Source organism: Gymnoscopelus braueri (assembly GCF_963280865.1).
Source record: "Gymnoscopelus braueri genome assembly, chromosome: 19".
In the NCBI taxonomy this organism is placed as follows: Eukaryota; Metazoa; Chordata; class Actinopteri; order Myctophiformes; family Myctophidae; genus Gymnoscopelus; species Gymnoscopelus braueri.
Window position 1 is genome coordinate 14,769,802 of NC_137621.1, and position 12,621 is coordinate 14,782,422.

Below are 12,621 nucleotides of genomic sequence, written 5' to 3' on the forward strand. Positions count from 1 at the left end.
TTCTTGTTTTTTTTTAACTTCCTTTTCGTATTTATCTACATATAAACATATCACAACCGACTAAGTACTTTTTTGTTTATCCGGTAAAGGGAGGGTCTATTCCTAAATATGAAAACACATTGAAAAACAAAATAAGAGTTTTACAAATATACAAAGAATATACGGCATAAAAACCACCAAGTTCAGTGAACAATTTGAAGCAAAGGATCATGGGAGATTTAACTGGCGTACTAGTTCCCAACCCTCAAACCCTGGTGGAGTGTATGTGTCTGTACATAAGTATCTGTATGTTTGTGGTTTCAAACCATTTATGGGTTAACTTTTGTTGAAATACAATCTAAATTCTATTCAGGTTAGACATTTAAGAACACAGAAAAGGTACTTGTTGCCGTTTGTCTTTGGATGGCTGTCCTGTCCCTCCGTGACAACGTGCATTAAGACTTTGAAATAACTCGGGAGTCATTCCATCTCGCGTCAGAAACCTCTTGTCCAATTTTTTTATCATGTACAGATTTCCAAGCACTTGCTGTAGCAACTGAGACCTACGCACAAACACACCTCTGGAACAAACAGAGGCTGGAACAAACACGCTTTCACTATTTGACAAGCCAGGCAAATTGATCAACATTAACCAGTATATGTGTGGGTTCAGGGTAGAGTGGTAGGAAACCAACAGGCAAGGGTTATAAGAGCCATAAGCAAAACAAACTATATACTAAACAACTGTATTATCCTTAAACTGCTTCTCAGAGACAATTGATACATTCAACGTACAGTACACACAATACTGCCCTACAAAGCCGGACACCAACTACCTGCCTTGTGAAACTGGGAGTTCTGAAATGAGTACTGTTGGTTTAGTAGCATACCAGAATGTGTAATTTTGAAATGTAGAACATGGCCCACAGTAGCTGCTAGTGCTGTCTGTCCTTGTAGGACATAAACTGGACCAAATGGGGTTGAGTTTGGTCAGAGCAGAGTAAAAATGTTGTAGGACATAAAATGGACCAACAGGTTGGGTTTGGCCAGAGTGGAAATATCTGGTTAATTATGTTCAGGCAGGCGCTTGGAGCAGAGGTCAGAGTTTGCACAGATTAGGAATTTGACTTGATCTCCCACCAATACATTGCGCACGCACGCGGGAAGCTACACTGAGACATTAAATAACAGAGCTTAATCACAATCCCGATACATGCTTCTTGTGTACTGTGTGATATACGTGGCATTATTTACCACTAGTAGACTACAAAAACGAAGCCAAGACAACTACAGAAGAAGCAGGCTAGTTTGTTGCCATGGTCACCAGGAGGTCAACTCAGTTCTTTCTAGCTTCTGTGACAGCAATAACTATGAAATGACATATACGGAGACTGTCAGCACTGGCCGCAACCTTTAAGACAGCAGAAAGCATGAACCAGGCTTTAGAGTAACATTACACCTCTTGAACCCAGCTCTAAACGCCAAACAAACTGACCACAGCCCAAATTCTAACTGTAAGACAAACACTGCCCAGCCCTAACCCTTACCCATGACCTTAAACTCCACCTTTATCGTAACCCTTGGTCCAACTTTGAACCTTACCAGTAAAATGTACTTATGAACCATAACCATAACAATATGAACCATAACCTGAGCCTGTAGACAATATGTAACAAACTGATCCTCTTTGATCCACTACAGCCCACTCGTCTAATCATTAATATACTAAAGCTGATGGAATTGTTGAAAAGCTGATCATTGTTTTCAACTTAAATACCGATACATTTGAGAATCTGAAAGTCTGCCATCTTTGATATTTGTTGTTATAAAAAACGGAAATATGGAGGTTTTCTAGAGATGTGTAAAATCAGAAAATTAAAAAAGAAACTTTTTCTGCCTCAAGAGTAAACACAAATTCAGTCTCTGTACGAACACGCTGTCTTTCTGGTATAAACTGGACCATACATAAAGTGATTAATCATTTATATATACATGACTCCTCCACAGAGTAGAGAGACAGAGTTGATTTTATGTCGTGTCGGAAGTATTTCAGGTCCAGATGTGGGGAACATTTACTGGTTTAACTGTAGTTCAAATGGGATCTGAAACATAACTGATGACCTTTTAAAAACATGCAGCAAGTACTTTCTGCTGTTGGCTCTTGCAGGGTAGTGTTCGTATGTGTGTGTGGCTTGTGTATACATACTGTATGAGTGTGCGTTAAAGGGCAACTTCGGCCAATTCTAAATCGAGCTCTATTGTGAGAAGGATGTGAAAATGTGACATAACACTTCCCAATATGTTGTGTCAACTCAAGGATCTATGTAAAACGTGTTGCTTGGCGTAGGCTGACGTAGACATTTTGCAGAGCAGCTGCTCTTTAAAATACTGTAGTATGTAACTGTATATGTATGGGTTCATTTTTGCTTGTGTATTGGGTGTTTATGTGTACGTGTATCTGTGTGTGTGTATACAGTGTGTGTGTGTGTGTGTGTGTGTGTGTGTGTGTGTGTGTGTGTGTGTGTATGTATATATATATATATATATATATATATACACATACACATACTCTATATACACACACGCACACGTGTGTATATCTAACTATTTATCAATGTATACACACAGATTACAGTATATATGTATATATACTGTACATGTACATATACATGCATACACAATACACATGTATGTATGTATATATACACATTTATATATACATAAACACACAGATATATATATACAGTATATATGGGTGTGTCTGTGTGACTTTGTTTGTTTCCATGTATGTCTGTATCGCCTAATTTATGCACCGTCATATGACGGCGTCATGCACCAAGAATAGCAGATCTATAAGCTCACAATGCGCCGCAGATGCGGAACTTTGTGAGCTTATTGATCTGCTATTTTCGGCGTGCGACGCCGTCGTACGATGAAGTGTAAATTCAGGTTCAAGTCCACGTCTATTGCATCTTCTCTCCCTCTGCGGCCGCGGCCTCAATGCCCAGTAGGGCATGCACGGCCTCCAGGGGGACTCCCTCAGGAGTCCTGATGTGCATGGTGGTGCCGTCCGGCCCGTTCACCACCACCACCCTGTCCGAGCCCCCCCTGCCCTCCCCCTCCACGTGCATGGTCAGTCCTTCCGTTTGGATGTAGATCTCTTGGCCCTCGCAGGCCACCGTAGAGCCCGCAGTGCCCGAGGGCGGTGTGCTCTGCTGGGGCAGTGGTGTGGTGGTGGTGGTGGTGATTGCTGCCGGCTGCTTTGGAGAAGAGATGGGTGGAGGTGTGGTTGACTTCTGGGTGGTGGCGGTGGTGGCGGTGGTGGCGGCGGTGGTCTGTGTAGCTGGGTTTTGAACCGACAGCCCTGTGTTCTGTTGCTGGGTCGATTCTCCCTTAGTTGACTCTTGTTTGCTCGATAGCGGGTCGGGATTTGAACCCAGAGCCTTCTCCAGCTCCTTCATCTGGGCTGCGATGTCGCTGCTGCTCAGAGCCTGGTCCTCCACACTCAACAGGGGGTCTGAGACCACGCCCTGCCCAGCCTGCAGAGACCCTCCCCGGGTATTGGTCTCCATGGGCTCTGCCTCTCCCGCTGAAGGCTGCTGGGTCAGGTTTTTAGGGGCGGCATCCTGGGTCTGGTTGTTTGGAGCGGAGTCCTGGGAGACTTCCATAGGTGTGGCTCTCGATGTGGGAGGCACGTGGGTAGAGTTTTGTGGCTGGTTGGTCTTGGTGGCCGTGGGTGTGGAGGAGCTAGGAGCAGAAAAGGAAGGATCAGTGATCTCATGCCACTGTGTTAATGTCCTGTTTACCGTAACCTGGAGTATTACAGTGTGTGTGATGATGGAGGTACCTGATGGTGTTGGAGGTGGTAGTGGAGGAGAGGATTTTGGATCCAGACGGTCCAGAGCTTGACTTCAGGGTGGTAGAGGTCAACGGGGTTGTGGGACCACCGACTTTGAGTGGGAAGAGAACAGAATGCGAAGTAGTTTGTCATTTGAAGATTCAAGTAACATTCATGTAACATACAGGGTGACATGTTGCACTAGTATATTCATATTGTAAAGTAGTTTTACATTTCTTGTATTAAACCTTGAGCTTCTACAATTTTCAGCAAATGGACTTGAAATTTAAGACATTTTAAGGGCATATTAATATGGGTTAGAATGAAATGTAAGACCAATTAAACTGATGAAATGAATGTAAATGGAAATCGAGATAATAGAAGTGTGTGTGACCTAGTGGATTTCAAACTAAGCATGTTTGTTTTTATAGCGCATTAAAAACACAAAAGGCAGTTCAAAGTTATTTATATAAAACAGAAAAAAAGAATAGAAAACATAAAATAGAGAAATAAAAATAAATGTCATTAAAAAAACTGTCAGAATGCAATTGCAGTTTTGCAGCAACTATCAGTGCATCAAGAAAACGGATATTTTACGAATTTAAGACATTTAGCGCTGTTTAAGTACTAAGTACTGGAAATAGAAAACAATGCGTTATTTCCAGAAGCTCATACCTTTCTCTATCCCGTTGAGGTGAATGGGAACACTGTTTTCCATTTTGAACCTTTTAGTAGGAGGCAGCATCTTGGCGTTCTAGAAAACAAAACAATTAGAATAATTAGTTATTTATTTTTGTGCTCTTCTGCACTGAATTTCAATGAGCTGTTAAGTACAGATGTAACTCACACAATACCAGGCTCACAAGTTTGTAGTAATACAGTGTGTGATGATAATATATATTGAAAAACAAATATTAATTTGTCTAGTTTTCAATTTCTTGTCAAATGAACCATTATCAATCAGTTTAACCATTACAAAACCCAGTCAATAACACACAGCGTTGCTAATAACAGTTATATTATTATTATTATTATTATTATTATTATTATTTACCTCCATCATGTAGCGGACATTCTTGGTTGCCATGTTTGCTGAGCTCTGAGGAGCTCCAGGAACAACTTTCAGCTTGTTCACCTCATCAAAGATCCCCAGAGATTTGGCAACCTGGACACAACCAACATGTTAGAAGTGAACCACACAGGAGTGATATTGTACTCCAAGTATGAAAGTTGTCCACTACCGCACTGGTTCTCAACGTCGGTACGTAACGTACTCTCAGAGTTAAATTAATATTTAATTTGTCAGTGTAGATTGGGGTACCAGAGATAAAGGACTGGTATCAAATGGAATGAATGAGAATGGAACTGAATAGAACAAAACTCTCTAATAGAAAGTCTCACCTCTATATTTCGGACATCCAGAGCATCACCAGTTGGGTTGGAGATGTATTCCTGGGCTAGCTTCTTCACCTGGCCCTGCAGCGTCTCAAACTCACGGTACATCTCTGGGAAGTGAGCCCTAGTAGGACGGCCTTTCTCTACCTGGAGGGACAGACAGAGACATCAGATAGACAGCTGAGAGAGAGGAGAGAGGAGAGAGGAGAGAGAGAGAGAGAGAGAGAGAGAGAGAGAGAGAGAGAGAGAGAGAGAGGGGTTTGGGAGGTAACAGAGTTGTGTGTGTTACCTTGGCCAGCAGTAGGTCCCAGAGTGTTAAAGCCTTGGACAGACGAGGAAGCACCGCATCTACAAGCTCCTCATCCTCACACTCTTCTACCAACTTTACACACACACACACACAAACACACACACACAGATTACAATTATAACATAACACATTCTTTTTCTATTAATATGGTTAATGAGGTTAAATCAGATCACATGTTCCTTTACCTCTTCCAGTTGCTCTCTCCTCCTCTCTGCCTGTTGTTCTGCTGTTGCTCTTGTTGCGCCCCCTAGCTTTGGGGGTCTGCCTCTACGCCCCCGTCTGCCTGGATGGCCAACCACCACCTTAATATAATAATAATAATATGAGATATGTAATATATATATATATATATATATATATATATATATATATATATATATATATATATATATATATATATATATATATATATATATATATATTATATTGTGATCCAATTTTACTGATCCAATGATACATTGGGTTATGTATCACATCTAATATGTGATATTTACAACTTGAACTGTTAATGTTTGTTTATTATAAAATTAAAAATGAATTTTCAGTCAAAATGATTTCTTGGTAACTTACAAAGAGCATTTACCATCATTCAGCTCTAAATAAAAAGATATTAATTGAGACAAATGACTACTCCTGTTTTCTACACAATAAATACAATGGATCTATTGGTCAATATACTAGGGTTGAGACAATCCACTGACATTTAAGCATGACACGTTCATATGACAAAAATAGCCGATCTACAAGCACACAGCGTGTTGCATTGTTGTGACGTGTTGTGAGCTTATCGATTAATGCACAACACCGGTGTATGGTGTCTATAAATCAAAAACATTGGTAGATATTGTGTACAAATCGATGCATGTTTCAGTTTATCAATAAACCCGTTATGACATATTTTATATTTTACTTTTTGACTTCTAAACATTAACTTTGGCTTGTATAAGAAAATAAAACTTAAAGTGCAACAATATACAAAACCAGCTGAACCGCAGAAAAATGCAGTATATACACAGGTAGAATCATTTATCAGAGATGCCATGGAGGATGTGCTGTACGAGAGAGTACGTCCGTTTCACCCCACCTGCAGTTCTGCTGCCCAGTACATGTATAGTATGACCCAATAAGGTTACATGTAGGACCCAGTACATGTTGAGTACAACCCAGAACCAGGACTGTATGGCTTAAATGGTTAAAATGTGTCTAGATGTATAATATTGTTGATCGCGTATTGAGATGGGTATGGAATCGGTCTCACCGGGTGAGATGCATGCCCCTAGTCAGTGATTACAGTATAGCACTTTGCATGCATCTCGAGCTGAACCTTGAATTGGATAGCAATAAAGCCAAGAAGCACTGTGGCTTGATTGAAATCTGATGCATTCACACCACAAGTTAGTCAAGTGTAAATGGATGTGTCTACTTAAGCGTCTACTTAACTTTTGTCACTGCTGCTCCTCCCACATATACTGTACATACAACAGAAAGATCACAACACTATGGAGGAACCAACCCTACCATGGATGCAGTTATAGCTACTAGTCATGATTGGCTAAGTTAATGGAACATTAATGTATGATGTTATACAAACAGAAGGCCACACACTAAACTGTGTTGTAATACCTCACTTCACCTGGACATCTACTGACCCGATGTCAGGTCAATACAATCGTAGAGTGTGTGAGTGTCATTTGCATAGTCCACCTCCGTTAAAGCCTCTATAATTGTTTTTATGAGCAGCTATAGTAGAAGGAAGCCATTAATGCAAGAAACTACTAAAGTCAACGGATAGGATCACCCATAGGAATGCAAATATGTAGGCCTACCTGGTACTGTATAAAAAGGGCACAGGGAGCATGCTTTGGCACTCAGTATTACAACTACAAGATTGTACCCACCTTAGGAGGGGGGCCCAGAGGTCGACCTCTACCACGACCTCTGCCACGACCCCTGCCTCGACCCCTGCCCCTCGGCCTGCCGGGACCCCTGGGCTGGACTCTCACACCTGCTGCTCCTGATGTAATCTCCTCATCCTGGAGCAGAGAAAGAGTGGGAACAGGGAATAAACCAAAGCAGGGATGCAACAGTTTAATCTAACTAATTTAATTGAATGTTGGTTTTGCTGGTGCAAGTTACATGTGTACATATGGTGTGACATGAAATGTAATCTTGTTATCATATAAACACAATCAGGCATGCAAACAGCCCTGAGGTGAAAAAGGTGACAACATGTTGTTTTCTTTCGGGTCAGGTGTCACACAATTGCCCTATTTGGGTTCGAAAAGGTGACTGTAGCTGAAAAGTGACACTTTTGCATGTCTGACAATGATTGTTAACATCATTGACTGTCTTCCAGACCTATTTTCAAGGGCTCCTGGAGAAACTAAACTTTTCAGTTGCTCGTCACTTCAGCTTTGCCGTCAAGTCTAACAGGGCTACAACAGTTAATCAGACTAATCGATTTAATTTATTATAAAATAAATCAAAAAAGTAATAAATAGAATAACCGCTAAGAAAATAATTGATAGTTGCAGCCCTGAATCACAAGTTCTTCTAGTAACTTCATTGTCTATGTTATACAGTCAGTCAAGCAGCCATCCAATCTGTGTGTGTTAGCGTGATATGAGTGGAGAACATTGTCTTACTTTGTCCAGCGAGGTATCTGATGTTTTACTGGAAACCTTTTCTGTCTCAAGAGTGCTCGTCTGTTTCTTCTCTCCACCTTCCTCCTTCTTCACCACCTCCTCTCCAGCTCCTCCTCCTCCAGGGGAGGTGGGTGTGGTTGGGGGTTCGGGGTCTCCATGGGTGGGGTTAAGTCTGTAGTGTCTATTCAGGCTTGCGTCGCCAATGTAGCACTTGTCACAGGTCTGACACTTGAACGACCGCGACTTACGAGAGGAGGTTGATGAGGAGGAAGACGTGGCGTTACCTCTCGCCTTCTTCTTTCCGCCCTCGCCCTCCTCTTCCTCCATGCTCATTTCAGAGTAGTCGTCAGAGTCGGACTCGTGGCTCTCTGCCAGGTCTTCATTCTTTATGAACTTGAAGTCTCTGGCTTTGTGTTTAGGGGGACGAGACACGCGCCCTGACCTCGTCTGCACCTTCAGCGGCTTTTTATCCCTCGCTTTCACCTTCTTCTCTTTCTTCTTTAATACTTTCTCCACTGGCGCCAACTGTTTGACGACCGCCTTTGTGGTGGTACTGGTTGCCTTCGTAACTGCGGAAGCAGCTGTGCCCGTGGCTGCGGCGCCGACGGCCTTAACGGGAGGCTTAACGGGAGTCTTAACGAGAGGCTTAACGAGAGTCTTAACGGGAGTCTTAACGAGAGTCTTAGCGAGAGTCTTAACGGGAGTCTTAATGGGAGTCTTAACGGGAGTCTTAATGGGAGTCTTAACAAGTTTTGGGGTGCTCGATAGCGCAGTGCCGTTAGCCGGGGTTGCCGTCGCTGTCGCTGGCTTGACAACAGGCACAGTGACTGTTTTGACAGGTTGAGACGTCTGAATGCGAATCGGTGACGTTACAATTTTCTGATTCTGAATGCTAACGGGCATAGCAGACGTCTGTACAGTCACCGTGGCTCCACTCTGCTGACCCGCTAGCTTCTGGACCACTGGGACCAGGGAACCGACCACAGGGGCAGGGCTTTGTAAGAGCAGCTGGATGGGTGGGTCCCCGGGGTTCCCTTGCAGGAAGAACTGTTGGCCCTGCTGGCCTACCATTGGCTGGAGGGTGATGATCTGTGGGCTGCTTAGACCACCATTGGCAGAGACCTTGACCTGTGGCTGGCTGATGGCCAGGGGCTTCGTCTGGGGTGGGAGGGTGATGGTGGTTACACCCCCTGCCTTTGCTTCCTGTTTGGGTGGGGCCTGGAGCTGGATTCTGATTGGCTCAGGCTGAGAGAGAGTAAATTAGTTTAGTTTACAAAATGCTTTAGCAAAATCATAAAAACAGCAGAAAATAATTAAACAACAACTTCAACAAATAGAATTAGGGGTTCAGTATTCTGTGTAGCTCAGAGCAAGAGACTGGTTGCAAGATCCATTCCCTGTATATAGCCCAGTGCAAAAGCATGGCAGCAGCATAAACATAGGCAAGGAAGGTTTCAAATTAAGAATACATACTGTGGATCCAATTAAACAGCCTGATAATGGTAAATAGCAGCTACAACTATGGTGATTTTTGTCATGACTTTGCGCATTTGCAGTACAACTGTGTGTGCTACTATCCAAGGCTACATGCATGCCTACATCTTACCCTTTTCTGGACAACACGTACTGGTGTGGTCTGCATGTTGCCCTTTGCCACTTTCTTCAGCGGCACTGAGGTGTTCTGTGGCTTGGGACTTCCAGACACCTCAGTGGCAGTCCTTACCGTCACCAACCCACTGGCATCCACAGTTGCCACAACCTGGGTTTCCCCTGGTTTAGCTGCTGCTTGGCTCAGCTGGTTGAATTGAACTATGGATGCTTGTTGTTGGGACTTGGCGACTTGGACCATAGAGGCCTGTTGTTGCAACTTGGCGACTTGAACCATGGACGTCTGCTGTTGTGACTGTGGCTGGGACTTGGTGACCTGGGCAACGGATGCCTGTTGTGGTTGTAACTTAGGGACTTGGACTGACGTCTGCTGTTGTTGCGGGGACTTGGGGACCTGGACTAAGGACGTCTGCTGTTGTTGTGGGGACTTGGGGACCTGCACTATGGACGTCTGCTGTTGCTGCTGTTGTTGTTGTGGGGACTTGGGGACCTGGAGTGGGGACGTCTGCTGTTGTTGCGGAGGTTGCAGGGACTTGGTGACCTGGACTGGGGACGTCTGCAGTTGTTGCTGGGACTTGGTGACTTGGTCTATGACCTGTTGGAGCTCGCTGGGGGCCAGCGTAGCGTTGGGGAGAAACTGAACTCCAGCAGGGATGGTCTTAACCACCTGGTTTTGCTCAAAGAGACGGGCAGCTTCGGTGTCGGAGACTTGGACTATCTGCTGCTTGGCCAACTGCTCCAGCAGAGCCTGCTGCTCCTCGGGGGTCAGCCCGGATCCCTCCACCAGGCTGCCGTCCGGCTGCACGTAGATGATGGTGGTGTTGGACAGATCGGCATTGATGGTGGCGTACTCGGACGAGCCGAGGAATATATTCTGCTCCACCTGGTCGCCGCCGCTGCCACCTCCTCCTACAATCTGATGTGTGACAACCTGACACTCTCCTTGTGTCTGGAGGAAGTCCGCCAGTCCCTGGTAGACTGTCACGTCCTGGTGGCTACTGGTGGCCACCGGACCCGCGGTCATCACGGACGTGTTGTCGTTCCTGGACGGTAGTCCAGACACACATTGAACCTGTGTGACCGTAACTGCATCCCCTGCCGCCACTGTTGTCATATTTGACGTACTGCTCGTCTCATCCCCAACGTTGTCCGCCATTTTGGCAAGTCTGTGGAAGAAGCTAGCTAGCTACTGTTAGCCGTAGCTAAGCTAAAAGATTTTCATGCAGCCACTCGGTGGGTTTATTTTTTATTTTTATCCGTGACAATGTTTTTTTTACTCCAACCGCAATTTCTTAGAAAATGTAACCGCAAAAAAAAACAATATAACGTATCGCGAGAGAGAAACAAATTATTAACCAGTGTAGTTAATAAGTACGAAAAAAAGGTAACGGTTCACGATGTTTTTTTTACTAGCATAGCATTTTCCCCCAGCAGCGTCCGGGTCTTGATAAGTTGTGGAATGGAATTCTGACTGGAATGGAGCCTCCTCAATAAACACACTTCAGCGTAATGATTACAGCTCGAGCTGTCGCACCCCGTTTTGATAAAAAAAACTAAACTCACTCCTGGTTTTAGCTGAATCCAGTGACGCCTTTTCCGGTTCCTGTCATTAACGTACAAATATTTGACCGATGGTAATAATACTAACATAAATAAAAGCTAAATACAGTATTTTATTTATTTTATACTATGTATAATAATTGTTCATATTAAAATCTTTCTATATGTGGACAATAAAATACACAGAAGAAAACCGAGGAGAAACCATGTCAAACGGTGTCTATTGTTTGTTTTGTCGGTAGAGGTCAGTAGTGTGCGCTGTTGAATTACGGATGTGGAGATTTGTTGACAACAAGCAGTGATGGAAAAAGTACTCAAATCGTTGTTTTACTTAAGTAATGTATGTGAGTACTTCTTCCACCACTGGCGACACCACCTCTCGCCACGGAATGCAAATGTGGCTTTTATTTTTAAATCTTTAACCGGAAGTATTTATTCCTAGTGTTTGTGTTACTTGACAATGTGAGCATTAGCAATAGATGTTATTTATCCTTAACATATATATATATATATATATATATATATATATATATATATATATATATATATATATATATATATATATATATATATATATATCAATGATAATGTAATGTAATAATATATAATAATACAATATACAATATAATATATTATAATATGTAAATATATAATATAATAATATATATATATTAATGTGTTCATAAATGCAGCTTTTATTTTTAAGTCCACGACCGGAAGTCATATTTATTGCTAGTGTTTGTGTTAGGCGAGCTTGACAGCCTGGGCATCATCATGAGATGTTATTTATCCTTAAAATAATAACAAACGTCAAAAGGAGGCGATGTCGCCGACGGCCCTTTAAACGTGTGATACATGTGCGTTGTGGCAACGGATAACTACGGACGACAGAGGCTGTAAGTGTGTTTTTAAATTATGTTTTATTTATGCAGTTAAGGTTTCATAGCGTCAAATTCACCTGCTGATATTAAACCACAAAAAAACAAAAAAAAACATAAAAACAAACACGTCTATATTTTTTGTGCACTGCCTGTTCACAGTTATTATACACTTATATAGTTGTGTGAGGTATTAAAACGTGGACATTAGGTCTGGTGGTCGTAATGTTTGTGTTGCTAACAGCTGTTTGCCTTGGGCGTGTAAGTACAGAGCAGTCAATGTCACACCCGAAATGGAAACTTATCGAATTCTGTGACCCACCCCTAGAATTCTAGTCCCTGCTGTCTGGAGCTTTTGCAGTGTATAAAAATCCCATCAACATCTTTACTTCAATATGAGAGATGCTG

General features: G+C 42.8%; 2 protein-coding genes across 2 annotated transcripts in view; one reads left to right on the forward strand and one right to left on the reverse strand.

Annotated features, from left to right (window-relative positions):
- Nucleotides 1-135: 135 nt before the first annotated feature.
- znf839 (zinc finger protein 839) lies at nucleotides 136-11,316 on the reverse strand. Its single transcript, XM_080414873.1, has 10 exons — nucleotides 9,774-11,316; nucleotides 8,168-9,412; nucleotides 7,421-7,555; nucleotides 5,708-5,824; nucleotides 5,502-5,594; nucleotides 5,219-5,359; nucleotides 4,872-4,982; nucleotides 4,493-4,571; nucleotides 3,827-3,929; nucleotides 136-3,726 (listed from the first exon to the last, which is right to left on the reverse strand). The coding sequence occupies exons 1-10, from the start codon at nucleotides 10,929-10,931 to the stop codon at nucleotides 2,943-2,945; spliced, it is 3,966 nt and encodes a 1,321-aa protein (XP_080270999.1). The 5' UTR covers nucleotides 10,932-11,316; the 3' UTR covers nucleotides 136-2,942.
- A 793-nt stretch (nucleotides 11,317-12,109) lies between these two features.
- Nucleotides 12,110-12,621, forward strand: part of tecpr2 (tectonin beta-propeller repeat containing 2) — a 42,921-nt gene continuing 42,409 nt past the window's right edge. Inside the window, exon 1 of the mRNA XM_080413254.1 lies at nucleotides 12,110-12,231. The gene's annotated coding sequence lies outside the window, so the exon portion shown is untranslated. The remainder of the gene's footprint in view (nucleotides 12,232-12,621) is intronic.